Below are 16,609 nucleotides of genomic sequence, written 5' to 3'. Positions count from 1 at the left end.
GATTTTCTCACATGTGACCGTTGAACTCAAATTGGAAGAGGTTGTTTGTGATTTTGGCCCCACTCTGGCCAGAAAAGACAAACATCTTGTCCCTGCATACAGCAACGGGGAAGTTGCAGCAAGATGGCGGTATCTCACCACTCTGATCAATCTAATGGTGACACAGAAAGACGTCAGCACATGAAAGTATTTGTGTGGGCACCACTCTTGATGAAACTAATATACTAACCTCTTCCCAACACGCATGCTCTCTGTCCTGCAGACTGATGGTCCACATGTCATTCAGCCTAAGTGTGGGGGGGGGAATACCTCATGATTTTGCACATGGCTATCACACATATCTGTATAATCAAACATACCTGGCATTCCCATCATAACCCGCAAATATCCACAGCTTATCACTGTACACTGTGGCCCCGTGTGCAGAGCGAGCCACTGGCAAACTAAAACAGAAGGAACAGAACAACAGAAAGTCAAATCAATTGTATTAGTTGAATATAGTATGTGTCCATAAAGTTACTAAAAGAAAAAAATATCAAAATATGTTTTTAAAAAAGTGGCATACTGTATAAAACATAATGTATAAACATAAACATAATAAGCAGAACTTCTGTTCCAAGACTCAATGTTGCGCTCAACTGTTCAGGGTGTTCTGGCATCCTTATATCTAAATTAAGTCACTGTGAGGTCTGCGCACTAACCACTGGACCGCCGTGCAGCCTAATCTGATGCATGTTCAAATGAAATTAAACCATTACCATTACCAATTGGACCAAAAGACTGGCCAATGTAGGTGGGCGTGTCTCTTTTATGTTTATTTTCACTTCCAAGGTGATGGCACACATTGCATTCTTGTAAAAGTGGGAAAAAATGGGAAGCTGACATTCTTTTGTCATTCATGTCAAACATGCGAGTACACTTTAATGAAGCCTTAAGTATTTAAAACATTTTAAACAAAATACATTACCTCCCCTCCACTTTCCATTCAGTCCACTGCCCCGTTGCGAATTTGTACTCGAAAAGATCATTCTTGTTTTTAAGGTTGGAGTTGGAGTATATATCTCCAGTGTAGCCTCCTGTAAAATATTTTGAAGGTACAGTACATCAGCTGTGCATATATTTAAAATATTGCAATATTAGATATACAGTAATAAGGTACCAAAAACAAACATGCTGCTGCCGTAAACAACAGCTGAGTGGTGGTAGCGGGGAGCAGGTGGCGTTCCTGTGGTGAAGGCCCTGTGGAATATAATATTGTCAAGTATACAGGCACAGCATACAATCATATTGAATATTATATTTTGAAATTATTACCGACACCATGAGCAGTCCTTCACATCAAAACGGAGCAAGTCATTCAACATGTTCTTCCTGTTTGGCAGTACATAATTTTAACATGTATGTTGCAAAAACATAGCCACCTTACAGTACTCACCCATTGTCTCCCCCAAACACGTATATAGCATCTCTATATGCCACGACAGTGTGTTTACTGCGCCTGTAAGATGATGATAAATGTGGACACACACATTTCATTTCGTTTGATAAAAATCTCGTGCTGTTATCATCTTACCTTGCTCCAACAAACTCATCACATGGAGGGAGTCTTCTCCAACGGTGAACGGTCTCAAAAGGACCAAAATTCAGTGTCAGATATTCCACGCTATCGGAACAACTGTGGTCAAAGTCAACACTGGGGGCCACTTTGGTTGATTTACACGACATTTTACCCCCTCTCATCAAACAGCAGCATGTATCAGGGCCACTTATCGGCGTCTAATGGCATTATTGATGCGAAATCTCCGGCCTAACGTCTTTATTTCAACTGTCGGGCATGGCGTTATAGACGAAGACACACTTCAGAAAATAGAAATAAAACAAGTTTCCGGTTAGCTGGTGGCTATGGTAAAAACAACCGCTAGCTGTAAAGCTAATGCTAATACGCAAAACATCGGCGAAAATCGAAACAAATGTCAGAATAACTGGACGGATAGCACTCGATGATAGCTGCTTTACAAGGGTAGTTGCATCGGTTGGTGTGTACCTTTGAGAGAATTAAGAGAAATATAATGAACTACTTAAGATAAAAGTAGCTGTCACGAAGGAATCCGTACCGGAAGCGCAATCAGTTCTGCGCATGTGCAAAACGCGTCTATATCCGGTCTGCCGATTTATGGCAGTCACTTCTCAGGCTGGCCGATTTGAACTCCTACCTGTTGTTAGCAAACACGTGACATTATCCATCATATACTGTATTTTACAGCAGTTACAGACCTTAAACATTAGGCAACAATATTTCTACCAAGCAGTCTAGAAAATAGTAGTGCGGATTCTGCCTCCACTTCTGTGGCCGCCATGATGGTGAGCAGAATCCAGAAACATTTTCTTGAAAACATGCCCTTGGCACACTGCTCAGCCATTAATTGCTCTAATAGACAGTGCAAAACCTAAGCATACGTTGACACCGCATCGGGTGGGATTGTTTCCTGCTGCGATATGTCAACATTGCCGCCATAATGGATGGGTCACGGCTGTGCTGTAAAGTACATGTAGTTTGTTTCATAAAGCACCTTTCTACAAAGAAATGTAAGTCAATTCCTCTCAATTATACATTTACACACACACTAATATACTTGGGAAACAGTTTCTGGTACCATGTACTACACTCTGTTCCACTTTCTGCTGAGGCGGCTATTCCATTAACTCTACAAGCACTGTTGCCAACTTTTCAGTAATAAAAGTAGCAATAGGCTGTCATACAAGTTGCCAGAAGTTGCAAAATGATGTCATAATCTAATCTGCATATAATCGTAGTTTGCTCATGGTGTTGTAAATGCTGCACAAAAAACATAACCCCGTAGAAGCGAAAAAATGTGAGTAAATAGCACATGCTATGTTCTCAGTTGCTGCCATAGCTATGAACACATTGTATATATAAAGAAAGAATCCTACTTTTCCTAAATTCACTTCTCTCGCTAACCACAATAAACATGGGTTGACCTGTAAAGTAAAAAAACAAAAAACAAACTTTGATTACCATTTATAAACAGTCTTTATTAAGGCTATAATTAGGAGAGAGGACAAGCAATAAAATTAGTCAATGGCAAGAAAATGTCCAAATTAAATTTTTTTAGCACAAATGTGGGAACTTATAAGATCTACAGTATAACAATAATAAACTATACAATGATTAAAATGATCATCAATCATGACTATAATGTATCATGAATAAAAACATAGACATAATTGTTAATAGCTGCACATATGGGTTGTGTTTGATCCATTTGGTTATTGTGTCAAATCGCCATGAAACTTAAAACACATAACAAATAAAACATTCACATGGTCAATACTTGTCTATATAGTGTATACCTTTTGTAGAACTTACACATTTTTAGCATTGCTTTGTAACATAAATTCACAGTGAAATGAATAATAGAAGAAAAGTGAAAATTGTCACTGGAATCATGGCTGCTTTTGCAATGATTTGCATCACTGCATTATTTTGTCATCTCCATATATGCTCTCATTGCTGTGGTATTTTATTCGTTTTGTCTATAAACAGAACATTTTATTCCATTCTTAAATGTTATTGCTTCCTCCAGAATGTCATGGATATTTACTATTTAAATTACATACTCACAAACAGTGCCAGAACTCACTTAAATAGTTCAGTATTTGTAGATTGTGCAATGTTTCTTTAAAGCACCTATCAGAATCATAACAGTGTATATTCTGAATGTAAAGCAAGCAAAACCATCCTCAAACAATGGTCACATGATTAAGATGTGGACTGTAAATCCTTTCAGTCACTCTTCCTTCATGCTGTCCATGCCAGTGTGCCCTCACGTGTTCACATGCGTCATCACCAGTTGATGATGTATCTGATGTGGCCCCACAGTTTGGTGATCCACAGGCTGACACCAAATTCAGTCAAGTACTGAAGCTCCGGCATCAACATCTTACGGCACAGCTTCATATGGGCCTCATCAATGTTCTTTTTCAGGTTGTAACCCATGATGGATTTTTCTCCGATGGGCTGCCAGGGCTGCATGTCTGTCTGCTGGATGCTGCTGGCATCAACAGCATGACCCTCTTCGATGCAGATGGCCGCCATCTCTGCGTTCCTCTGTCTGAGCTTTGCCACATCCTCCACCATGCGCTGCCGTCCATACACATCCACTTTCTTCCAGAAGGTCTTGTTGAAATGCTGGTACAATTTCCAGTCAAGAGCATTCCACTCGAGGGCCCGAGCCCTCAGGTAGGGTGTCAGTTTGGATACTGTTGAACCCTTGCGGGTGTTGAGCTTGAAGAAGAGGAGATCCTCCATCTCCCAACAGAGGGCATCTTTGAGAAGGATGAGAGATTCCTCAAAGTATTCCTTCAACATGACCAGCTGGAAACGTTCGGAGATGGATCTGATTCCCTCATCTACTAACGGATCATCCAGCTCCAGCATGTTGTCCTGTCCAAAGTCAAAGAACAGCAGGTTCTTGAGGTAGAACGAGTTAAAGCCCTCTGCATCAAAGTAGTAGTGTGGGTCATGGAGGAACTCAGCCAGTTTGTCATCTCCTGGTATCCTCCATGTGAAAGGCACCAGACGACTAAAGTAGTGGAAGGAGGACTCAAAAAGCTCAACAGGATCTCTGAGAATGGTGATATAGGAGGTATCAAGAGGGAGCAGCTTGGCCACTTCGCCTGCATTGAAGCGCATGTGATTACAGATGATATTGAAGCACATTCCGGGTTTGTAGTCTTTGACGTGAGAGCGCTGGAAAAATGCGGGATAGAAAAAGTCATTCCTGCCATCAGGGAAGGCAAACCTGAGTCGATGTTTTTCTCCAAAGCGGAAAAGGATGTTGAGGAAAGTACTGCTGGCTGACTTATGGGTCTTCATGAACATGATGTCCACTTGGGGGGTGCAAATCCTCCCTGTGCTGGCTGGCTGGGATGGACGGTGGGCGCAGGAGTAAGGCACTGGAACTCTGCAGGAATCAGACACAGTCAAATCTACATTTGTGCTTAAACAACAGTCAATGCCATTAAAAACAAATACTTTAAAGGGGACCTATTATTCTGTTTACATAAAATATTGTTATTCATGTGTTCATACACCTTAAGTCAGGGGTCTCCACGTAGCTCATGAACTACCAGTAGCTCTATATGTATTCCATGTGTATGCATGAATATGGGTTATGCAAAAGTGTGTAGCACCATACTCAGGCATATTCAGGGGGACCTGTGGCGTGGACAGACAGTAAAGCAGCATCATGCAGCTGGTCACCAGGACACCAAGAACCACACTTTTGCACATGGACCTCCAGTGCCTTCTTTGCTTGCCTGCCATGGTCCAGCACATACAAGGGGTACCTAAAAAACACACTGTAATTCAGTATGTATTACAAGCACATGCATCTTTTGTTGTTGTTTGTTGTTGTTGTTGTTTTTTATTCTGAAAGAATGTAACAAAGAACAGGGTTTGTTCTGGTGATGGAATATTATTACAAACAGCTCCCTCCTGACCTAAACATGTTGAAACGGTAACGTGAACAGAAGCTAGCAGGGGTAGTTTAGTTTAGCATCCTAGTGTGGTTGTGTATGTGTGTGTATTCACGCTGGATGAGGATATTTTCACTGCTTCACGTAAGGAGCGTTTTACAATGCCGGATAACAACTTGCAATTTCTGGGTGAATTTTTTTTTTAATGTTTATTTTGGCACCCAGCTCGTCTTTGTTGGAAACAGACATTCACTACACACACGGAACACAACAACACAATTCCATACTTCAAAATAAGATGGCTGTTTACTCCATGTCTGTGTTAATAAAATAAGGGTGTCGTAAAAAATATCTTACATATGGCGTTAGAATTGCATCTGCATCTGAGTAATTCCAAAAACATGCTAGTTTAATTGGCGACTCCAAATTGTCCATAGGTATGAATGTGAGTGTGAATGGTTGTTTGTCTATATGTGCTCATTCACACTCACATTCATACCTATGGACAATTTGGAGTCGCCAATTAACCTAGCATGTTTTTGGAATGTAGGAGGAAGACGAAGTCCCAGGAGAAAACCCACGCATGCACGGGGAGAACATGCAAACTCCACAGAGAGATGGCCGAGGGTGGAATCGAACTCGCGTCTCCTAGCTGTGTGGCCTGTGCGCTAACCACTCATCCGCTGTGCAGCCTAGGTTTCTCAGATGTCCCACAAAATAAATAATGCATCCTTGAGGAAAACGATATCACAATGTTGTAATGGGAAACAGTCACGCTGTGTTTCAATTTGAGTTGAGCTATTTTCCTAGCGAGAATGAATGAAGAATGTTTTCAGGAGACACTACAGTCATCCGTCATCTAACATTTTTCCCATCTGAATTTCCTTGAAATAAACAACTACATCAAACATTGCATTACATTCAGTTTAATATTAATGTAAGTGAAATATTATTATATATATTTATATGGCGGACAACATCATTCGCAGATGAGAGAGTGGATACCAAGCTCTCAATTTTGCTCCAAAGACTCAACAAGATACTTGTTTACTCTTAACCTCTGGGCTAAATCAATGCGACTAGGAAAGAAGATTCGGGAATGTTGCAACTATTACACGTTATCACTATTGTACGTGTTAATGCATGATCACAGCATATACTATGTCAAACGTTGTTAGAGTTTTTTTAGAGGGCTTCATCGTCAAAATAGGTGTGTCCCAATGATGTGCATTGTTGGCTAGCTCATATTAACTAGTTTTCTCGTGTTACAGTGTACAGAAAAAGGAAAAAAAAATATGTGTTCATGTTTTTCATTACGATTCTGAATGATGGGCAAAATTTGTTTTAAAAGTGCAGTTCCCCTTTAATATCTGAAATATGTAAATATAGGTCTGGAATGATGTTTATCTCATGACACGAGATCTCGTAACACCCCTACTGGTTATGTAAAAAGTGATGTGATACCATCAGTGGAGCAATAAACCAAAGGTTGCACTGCCTCCCCTTCAGTCATTTAATGGTCCAGTCAAACACATTCCTTTATGTTGCTAGAGAGAAATTACAGCAAATTACAGTCAATTGTGATCGCTCAGTTAGTAGGGCTTAGACTTATCAAGCTGAAGACCTTTGATTTGGTGAATGTGAGTATGTATAAATTTGAGACTGTGCAGTACATATAATTTTGACCATATTAAAATGAAATAAGAGAAAATCTGAAATCAAAATCTGAAATCAGTTATTTGTGTCCGTGTTTTCTCACAGGCAATTCGTACTGTCTGTCAAACGTTTGGAGCATTTCTCAAAATGCTGGATTTCATCTGTATTAAAGGGCAGCATTGTTTTTGCAATGTTGAAAACAACACTTTCAATCAGTGCACGCCATTTTTTGCTGTTCTGTTTGTATATACTTTAGGGTGTGTGTTGTCTTTGTCTGGCGATGCTGTCCTTCCTGGTCCCTTTCTGGGTTCATAGGCTGCAGGACTTTGGCGGATTTATCTTCATGTGTGCATTTTAGCAGCCTGTTAATTGGTCCATGCTGTCGTCTGAAAATGTGGTGAAGTTGTCCATGTTCTGTAGCTCCAAAGCGCTTCTAGCCACCGTCCTGATGGACCCTTGTATGGATTAAATTCCAATTGAGTGGGTGTACCCAATGAATGAAAGTCCAAAACAGAGATGTTGTGGTTGAAGGTATGGCAATGCTTTTGGGTCAATTTCACTAAAACATGCTGAAAGCTTATAACTACTATTTTTAAGCTAAATTGCCAAGACAGAATCCTTTATGTAGTCTCTATGATGTGTTTTCTATGACTGCTTCATTTAAAACTATTCAATTGAATTCAAGAGAAAATAACTGGTATGCATTTTAAATAGCTGCTTTATATACCACACTTCAACTAAGTATATTTACCAAACGTACATATATGATATGTCAGTGTAAATCAAATACACAAAATTAACTGAAAAGAAAAGACTAGTGAATTCTTACATTCATGCATTAGGCCAGCCTGGAGAGAGGTGTCACTTGTCCGGTTGCATAGCCTTTCCCTTTGTATTCCCCCTGCTGAAAACAAGTTGCTCTAGCTCCTGCAGAAGTTCTTACATCTGATCTTGACACACAGTGATACAAGAAGCAGCATAGCACCATGCACACTCACCTTATCACATGTCCACAGCTAAGATATCGCCCTCATCTTCTCCAGTTTCACACTGCCTCTGCAGGTACACCTAATGCTTCAGCCCGCCTCCCCGCACTTAACTTTCAAATCCAAAAGCTATCTTGCTGAATGAAGCACTGCAGGGAGGTTCTTGTCTCTGTGACATCAGGGATTCTGTCAGGGGATGAGCACTTGGCAGAGAGAGAGACACACACAAACACTAACAAGGGAAAGACGGTGGGTGGTGGGGGGATGGATAAAGCGAAGGAGGAGAGGCTTGCATAGTCCCTATTCTGTGTCTCCATACAGAGGGCCATTGATTGCACACACTGCAAGCTGATAGGAGGGGTGGAATCAGCATAAACAGAACAAATGCAGCAAACCAAAGAACAAAAAGAGTAATTGTACCACTTGATCAAGACTTATGAGCGAACTCTTTGAAATCCTTTCCATACATGTGGAATGTACATGGGGTAGATAGTTTGTCACACTGCATTACCATTTAGTAGAGCGTTGGCTTGAAGATGCATTTTGTACCCACAATGACCATAACATATACTGTACATGTCACAAGTGGCGCTATGAACTATTAATGTATTTTTGCAAATTTACTGTTCACTTTTTAAAATGTAACAATGACAATGAAGAATATCAATTCCGAACAATATATAACATATTTAAGCAAAGTTGATCAATCATGTCCCTTTAAATCATAGTACACATCCTTTTGTATTTGGTGCTGAGTAAACATTCTGGACCAAAAACACAGTGTGTCTCTCCTGCACATCTCACAGGATGTGGACAGTTTTGTTGAGCACCCTTCGTTCTTCCGGCACTCATAGTGCCCTTGGTGGGCATGCATTCAATGTAGATTAGGGTGAGGGGAGTGGGATTCAAACTGAATGAGGATATTGAGATAAAGCCCACAAGGACCATAACAGCATCTCAAGAGAGCAGTGAGCCTTACAACGCTCAGTCGTCATTGAACATCCTCTGTGAAAGCGTCAGCCAATCAGGCAAGCTGTATCAACAGTGGTACACTGACCACACTTTCAAACTTTCAGTTTCTCTTCTGGTACTATATTATGGAACATTTAGTAACCCATAGGTCTTTTGAAGAGGTAAGAGGAAGAAGAGGGGACCCATTATGCTTTTTCCACTTTTCTGACCTATAAACGTAGTTAGAATGTTGTATTCTAGTGTTAAACGATGCCAAAGTATCAGATAATGAGGTTTTCGCATTTGGAAGTGAGCACTGGAAGAAATTTGGGATGGCTCAAAACGCTCGGTTTCAAAAGGCATGGTAAAACTGCCCCATTGTATGTCAGAGGGGCAGACTTCCTTATATGGTTGGAGGCACTTTGGGCATGTGACCAATCATAGAAGAGTGGGCAAGCCCGGATGCGGGCCGTGGGTGGAATAAATTAAAACAGACCGTTTTGGGAGGAAGCACAAATCAAAAGGAAGGACAGCTGGAATATTGTAGGATCTGCAAAATCTATACATTTTCTGTGCAGGTTATTGTGTGTAGCTGCTCTATAGGAGAACACAACTCAATACAAAGAGTCGAAAAAGGAGCATAATAGGCGCCCTTTAAAGTATATTACATTTGTGCATGTATAATGGCACATCCCAGCTGTTTATACAGAGAAAATGTTACCTCTTCTGCTCTTATTTGGTATACTCAACTGTAGATACTCTTGGTAGAATAAAGACATTGTGAATCTTGCAGAGTGTTTGTTAGGTGTTCCACCATTACCATACACATCTGCTAAAACACTTTTACTATGAGGTGTTGTGTCAAGAATCAAGCAGGAACTAAACAGATGTCTACAATTTTATTTAATAATTGTTGCATGATCATAAACACGTGTTCGTTGTAACATTCTAATAATGAAACGTTACAAGAGATGGAGAAAAAGCAGGCAGTCACCAGTAATTAAACAATCAGCATATGTTACATTGTTAAGGGATGTCAATTAAACAGTTACTGGTGTTATTAACAGTTATCTGACAGTCTTAAAATATCACAATTCATTTTCTGGCCTTTTTCTTCTTTGCCTTTTCAGCGTCATCATGCGCTTTCCTCTTTTCAGCGAGCTTGTTAGCCTTTGGGAGAGGAGCAAAAGAAACCAATAAGCACAAGTCAACTGGGCTACAACAGTTCATTCAGAGGTCAATGAATCATCACATCGACTGCACATTCTTTAAAAGGCGCCTATGCTATAGTGTTTAACATTCCTAGCCCCGATAAGAGGGCAGATACTGGATATAATGAACTCCATGTTAAAAATGTGAAACTCTTATCAGTACAAAACAAAGTTGACCATTGAAATCCATATTGAATCAATAATAGAATGGACAAACCTCTCGGACTTTTCTCTTCTTTCCAAACATGATCTTGTCATAAAGGTACTTCTCCCTTTTCTTCATCATCATGATGGCCAGACGTTTCTCCTCAGCTTTCTCCTCCTGCTCCAGTCTAGCGCGGTTCTCTACCTTCAGCTTTCCAGGTGTCACTTTGACCTGTAGAGACTAAAAGAAAAATGGGAGACTTATATATGTTTCATTTAAGTAGCATATGAGAGATGGTAAGAAAGATGTCTCATGTGACGCTAACTTTGCCCTTGGATCTTTGCTCCTCTAACTTCTTAAGATTCTTCTCTTCCACCTCGTCCTCTTCATCCTCGCCATCATCCTCTTCTTCCGCTGCCGCCTCCTCCTCTTCTTCCTCCTCGTCCTCTTCTTCACTCTCATCATTTTCCTCGGCTGAGATGCAAGTTGATTAATTTCAAAGTGATTAAGGGCTATAGACTTGGCAAAGCCACAATAAACCTCCTACCGGGTTTCTCTCCTCTTTGCAAGGCCATCATCTTTAATTTCTCTGGAGGCACATAATCTCCATCCGTTTCCTCTACGAAGGGAGACAGGTGGGGTGGAAGAGTGACTCCGATGAAGTAGTCCTCCACAGGAAGAAGTACTCTGGCATTGACGCAGTCGTACACCCACTGAGGCTGGATGTAGTACCTAAAACAAATGGCGTCACATGACAACTGTTGAAACAACTTTTACAACCTATGACAAATATGGCGTTCCCAACCCACAGTACTTGCAAATGCGTGCTGTCTTGGAAGGTGTGGGGGCGGGCAAAATTTGGGGATCCGTACATTGCAAGTACTGCCTTGGTATGGATTTTGGTGCATGCTGACACAATGTAGCACTTCTGGTACAGGCTACAGATGACATGTGATGCCCCCTGCAGCCAGCGAGCACACACACACACGACATGGATGTGCCGCATTGTGTGTGCTGATTTCTGCAGTGGGGGCAAGCTGACAGACTAGTGCCAGCATTTTATCTCTGGGATGCAGAGGACACAGACGCATCTGCGGCTCAGAGGGCAGCCGATATGGCTGGACGGACCCAGATGAGCGAAGAAGAGTCAGATGGTACTGCAGCAAGTGTGCAGCCACTTGAAGATGCTCTCGCCGCATTAGAACCTGGAGTCTCTGCGGTGGAATGGTGGCATCTTGAGGCAGCAGCAGGGACTTCTGGAGAATCTCAGAAGGTTGGAAAACTCACATTCATCACCACTATTAGTGGTTCGTCAGTGTCAGCACCAAAGTGCAAACAAAGGCAACTACTACAAGTCCTGGGCTGTTCAATATCCGTCGTTCTGGAGGTAGTGTGTTGTTTTTTTTGATACAGGAGGAAGAGGCGAGAATGACGCTCATTGTGTCATGATGCTCTCAGTGTGTCGAGACGTTGTCCGTGTTTCATCGGGATATCCCGATTGACTACAATTACCATGTATCCAGGAATAGCTCATGTAAAAGGTTATTCCAAATGTTTCAGAAACCGGAATATTGACTGCCTGTAAACATACTCATTGTCTACAAAGCAGTAGTTAAGGGAATACATTTCAGTAAGAGTAAAAGACGGAAACAAACCAACATCTTTTTTTTTACCTGTTAATATAGGGTTTGTCAATGCTGGGTCTGTCAACAATGTGATGTGTGATGGTCTCATCTGTTACATCGTATGGACTCCCAATGCAGACAGACTTGTCCCATGACACCTCACCACCAAAACACCTTGAAATGTTAACAGCATTTGAGAAAAAAACAACAGTTAGTTTTGCCATTCTCACATTTGTGTCTGTGTAGGCAAACTGAAACAATGGTGGACCACAGGGCTGCTGTACATAAACGTCTGAACTCCCACTTCTTTAGATGGGGCCATCACAAACTACTAGCCAGGCACACATACTGTATCACAGTCTTTAGTCGTTTTTACATTTTCAAAACATGAAAACATGCTCTAAGTTTACATTCCTGTGACCGAGTGCCTTACACACCTGATCACAAAGGCCAGAGACTCCCTGGGAACTTCTCTGTTGAGGAAAAACTTCAAGCCCTCAAAAATCTTTTTATGGGCCTCCTGTTGCTTCTGTTCCTTTTCTCTTGCTTCCATTTTTTCGAAGTCCTCCTAAAGGGAAGCATTTTTAATAATATACTCGTAGGAAAAACAATTATCATATGACAATGGTTCCCAAAGTCAAATCATGGTCCAAGTTCTTTCGTTTGTACCTCATCAACAGGAAAGTGGTCCAGTTGAACGTCTTCTTCATCTACAGCAGAAGTCGCCCGAGCCAAACTGGCACTCAAAGCAGAAAGTTTCTGCATACAGAATATTTAACAATTAAACATGATTTGCAAGCCCAGCAGGTGACCAAGTAATATGGGTCGACAAGATGTTCACCTCCAAGTAGCTTTCAGAGTTCAACGCATAGTCTTCGTCATTCTCACACTTCAGCTCTTGAACTGTTTCACTGTCGATCTGCAAAATTCAAAACATTTAACATTAGCACAGGAGCATAGAACAACATGAGTAAACAGACATAATGGGAGGGTGGTTTTCATAAGGTATGTCTCGAGAGCTTGTGTTAAAATCTCACAGGATTGAATGCGACAAGTATTCTCATTCAAAAAAAGTCACAACAATAAACCACTGCCGGTCTCAAATTGCCCTGTGCATGCTTGTCTGTTTTCCTTGTCTCTCATCTCCTAACAGGCTTGTTCACTATGTGCATATACACAGCAAAATGCAAGGTAATGTTGTAGAAATTGGAGGGGAAAAGTTGCTTGCAAAGCCAAATGCCACAGCCCCATGGGGGAATATTAATAATGAGCAAGGTGAGCCCATCAACATGGAAAAATCAGTATGCTAAATTTGTGATTGTGATTTGAAGTGATTGCAACAAAAGAAAACAAAGTGAACCTGTCACCGCAAACATATACACCCGACTTAATAAATTGCATTATTAAGTTATCATTACCGGGTGGTTTTTACGGCCTAATAAATGTTGACAATAGTATCATTTAGCACCAATTTCTGGGACAATAAACATTTCAAAACAGACATGCGTCGTTTTGTGACTCAAATGAAACATTTTTTCCATTTCACTTAAAATATCATCTCGTTGTCATGAGTTGGGATTGTCATGACATCTAGTTTTCAGCATCAAAATGTGAGATAAAATTTTACAGCATTTTTGCATTGTTTGGTCTAAACACAACATTCATGTGATGTATACCTTTGGTGGGTAAACCAGATTGAGGGAATGGTAGAGTCTGAAGTTGATGAACCCCAAGAGAGTTGTGTAGAACTCGGTGAAAGTCGCCATGACCCTGTAGTCAACATCTGTAGGATGCTGTAAGAGCAAAACAGTTCATCCAAGTTGTTCCATCACATTATTTCTTCATTAAACAGCACGATACAAGTCAAAGTCAGGACACCTGATTCAAAGCACATTATTATCATTGAGGCATTCAAACTACTATAGCACGAGAGAGACTTTGTTTATAATTATATGTAGGCAGTGGTTGGATTTAAATGCTGACACCGCTGCGAACAAGACCCGACTGCTCACTAATTGCTAAATCACTATGAGCCGTCATTCATCTCTGTGTACTTACATCATGGGAGAATTGATAGGGCACCAGCCATGTAATGAGCTGCCCCATCACCTCAGCCTGGTAATATATTCCCTTGATAGAGATGAAAACCTGTTTAAAAAAAAACAAAATTATTAAATGATGATTACCTTTGAGTACAATAAGACAATAAGACTTATTGGTGAACAAAGCCGGTACCTTTCTGAGGGCCCGAGATGCAACAACATAGTTCATCCACTCCACAGTGAGGCGTCGACAGAGCTGTATGGTTTGTACGTGGCACTTTCCTGTTCGAGCAAATGTGGAGAAGAGGAAGCACATACAGAGTGCATCTTCAATATCACGCAGAGCATCAATGAAGGTGGGGTACCTGCAATGGAAAAGCATTCCATTTTAGACATAATTAGATATACTACATTATTAATACCATGAGGGACAACAATGTTCTCCAAAATTTTCTCTCTGTTTTAGTACAATATTACCCATAACAAAGTGTCGTATTTTACCTTTGACACATTGAATTCTGTGGTGGTAATGAAGTTGCGGACAGAGGATACTCTGACCACACACCCAATACCAAATCTCGTGATACTACAGTATCCTATGAAGCACATTGATTTGACAGGTCAAGGTCATTAGCTATCACAAAAAAATAATCAAGGATAATCAAGGCTGCAATATCGGTATACTATTGGGAAGGGAAAAAGATCTATCAGGTGGGTTTTATAAAGGACGATAAATTAAACATTTACTTAAAAAATAATTATTTTTCATTGTTTTCTGCATGTAAAACTATAATTAATCCATATTAAATGTATTGTTTGTTCATCCATTCATTTACTTATTTTCTACCGCTTATCCTCACAAGGATCGTGGGCGTGCTGGAGTCTATCCCAGCTGTCTTCGGGCGAGAGTCGGGGTACACCCTGGACTGGTCACCAGCCAATCACAGGACACATATAGACAAACAATCATTTACACTCACATTCATACCTATGGACAATTTGGAGTCACCAATTAACCTAACATGGATGTTTATTTTTTAATGTGGGAGGAAACCGGAGTGAGAAAACCTACACATGCACAGGTAAAACATGCAAACTCCACACAGAAATGGCCGGGGGTGGAATAGAACTCGGGTCTCCTCGCTGTGTGGCCTGCGTGCTAACCACTCAGCTGCATGTTCAAACAAATTAATAACGAAACAGAGGTTACCACTGTATTTGTCTTATATTTGCCTTACCTTTCTTTGACAATGTGATCCAGTTTATAGGTTGGCTTGTTGTCCTTTAACCGTTCCACTGCAGAATATTCTGTCTTTCCATAAGCTTTCTTGAGTTTGCGAACAAACACCTTTCCAAATGAAAAAAACATTTACATTTTGTAAAAATCTGCAACATTAAAACAATTAATTTAAAAATCTCACAAAAATGCGCATTGACAACACAAAGCATTAGACAGCAGTCATAGGTCCCAAAATCATAAATGTAAAATAATGTTTATGCTAGTCGAAAAATTCTGTATGTATACTGTTTTTGAGGATACATTTAAAACACTATGCAACAGGACATCTCCGCTGTTTCTGTGGGCCTAATGTAAAAATGCTAGTTAGAGACGACAGATATTGTTTACTGTTTTTAGGGCTCAACTGCAAAAATGTTAGTTGCTCCCAAGTTTTGAACTGATGTCATTCAAGGCCAGCTGTGGACTGGCAGCTGCCAGTAGTACCAACCAAATGTATACCAATATTCATGAGAGGATGGCTGATTTTCGCTGTTAGAGAATTCGCATTAATGTATTATTTAAAAAATGATATATAATACCTTATATTGTCTGAATTTCCCAACAATGGGCTCATGCAGAAGAAAGCGGATGTCTTTAAGCAGGTAGAAGGTTCTTGGGGCTGTGGAGCCCTTGTTCACTTTCTTCTTGTGTTTGGGTTCGTGAGGGTAAATGCCTTTAAGAATGCATAGTCGTCTGAAATCACAACATATTCGTTAAAAGTGTGAGACCCGATGTTACAGATGAATTTACACAACCTAAATTCGAACAAATTAATTTACCTGAAATCTGGGAGGCTCAGCTGTAATTTCTTGCGTGCTTTGTTTCTGGTGATATAGTTTGTGGCAGAGCCACTCTCAAACTGCAAAATAAGCACAGACACATTTTTAACATCACATTCATCAACTCCATAGCAAGGTCGTATGAATACAGCGATAAAATTGCACCAGTTTCTCCAAAGAAAAACAAACTGTTAGCTTCACTCGCTAGCTACCACAGCGCTAGCACTATAAAATGTCTTGACAAGGCGGCATTTACCTTCTTTTTTTGTAGTCCCCCCATTTAAAAACAATGTGTGACAACACAAAACGATTCGTTTATTAGCTGAAAAAACTAAAGTCCAAGAAAGCGGACGCAATGCAACACCACCACATGCAGTCCGGACACGTGCAATTTGTCATGCGCAGAGGAAAGGTAGAAAACAGGACCCCGGGTTGC

The 16,609-nt window shown here is 40.6% G+C and overlaps 3 protein-coding genes across 4 annotated transcripts in view; all 3 read right to left on the bottom strand.

Annotated features, from left to right (window-relative positions):
- Nucleotides 1-2,156, bottom strand: part of lztr1 (leucine zipper like post translational regulator 1) — a 32,411-nt gene extending 30,255 nt beyond the window's left edge. The window contains exons 1-8 of the mRNA XM_058070725.1: nucleotides 1,574-2,156; nucleotides 1,436-1,498; nucleotides 1,315-1,371; nucleotides 1,160-1,239; nucleotides 968-1,076; nucleotides 360-443; nucleotides 230-287; nucleotides 12-151 (exon numbers count right to left, since the gene is read on the bottom strand). Coding sequence (XP_057926708.1) covers nucleotides 12-151; nucleotides 230-287; nucleotides 360-443; nucleotides 968-1,076; nucleotides 1,160-1,239; nucleotides 1,315-1,371; nucleotides 1,436-1,498; nucleotides 1,574-1,740 — 758 coding nt within the window. The 5' untranslated portion in view covers nucleotides 1,741-2,156. The remainder of the gene's footprint in view (nucleotides 1-11; nucleotides 152-229; nucleotides 288-359; nucleotides 444-967; nucleotides 1,077-1,159; nucleotides 1,240-1,314; nucleotides 1,372-1,435; nucleotides 1,499-1,573) is intronic.
- Nucleotides 2,157-3,065: 909 nt separating this feature from the next.
- On the bottom strand, nucleotides 3,066-8,302 carry gal3st1a (galactose-3-O-sulfotransferase 1a). Of its 2 annotated transcripts, none has more exons than XM_058070741.1 (4): nucleotides 8,154-8,302; nucleotides 7,985-8,059; nucleotides 5,220-5,370; nucleotides 3,066-4,985 (listed from the first exon to the last, which is right to left on the bottom strand). In XM_058070741.1, exons 2-4 carry the CDS (start codon nucleotides 7,992-7,994, stop codon nucleotides 3,866-3,868), a joined length of 1,281 nt encoding a protein of 426 aa, XP_057926724.1. In that variant the 5' UTR covers nucleotides 7,995-8,059; nucleotides 8,154-8,302; the 3' UTR covers nucleotides 3,066-3,865. The 2 variants fall into 2 exon arrangements, with proteins under 2 accessions (XP_057926724.1, XP_057926725.1); XM_058070742.1 differs by having other exon boundaries at nucleotides 7,985-8,056; nucleotides 8,154-8,298.
- Nucleotides 8,303-9,980: 1,678 nt separating this feature from the next.
- Nucleotides 9,981-16,599, bottom strand: pes (pescadillo). Its single transcript, XM_058070362.1, has 15 exons — nucleotides 16,430-16,599; nucleotides 16,174-16,253; nucleotides 15,934-16,087; nucleotides 15,354-15,463; nucleotides 14,309-14,480; nucleotides 14,132-14,221; nucleotides 13,750-13,866; nucleotides 12,915-12,992; nucleotides 12,743-12,832; nucleotides 12,511-12,641; nucleotides 12,122-12,247; nucleotides 10,996-11,180; nucleotides 10,774-10,922; nucleotides 10,521-10,688; nucleotides 9,981-10,262 (listed from the first exon to the last, which is right to left on the bottom strand). Exons 1-15 carry the CDS (start codon nucleotides 16,451-16,453, stop codon nucleotides 10,188-10,190), a joined length of 1,749 nt encoding a protein of 582 aa, XP_057926345.1. The 5' UTR covers nucleotides 16,454-16,599; the 3' UTR covers nucleotides 9,981-10,187.
- Nucleotides 16,600-16,609: the final 10 nt, after the last annotated feature.

Source organism: Doryrhamphus excisus, chromosome 4 (assembly GCF_030265055.1).
Source record: "Doryrhamphus excisus isolate RoL2022-K1 chromosome 4, RoL_Dexc_1.0, whole genome shotgun sequence".
NCBI classification, from domain to species: domain Eukaryota; kingdom Metazoa; phylum Chordata; class Actinopteri; order Syngnathiformes; family Syngnathidae; genus Doryrhamphus; species Doryrhamphus excisus.
This window is presented reverse-complemented; position numbering and strand designations above follow the sequence as displayed.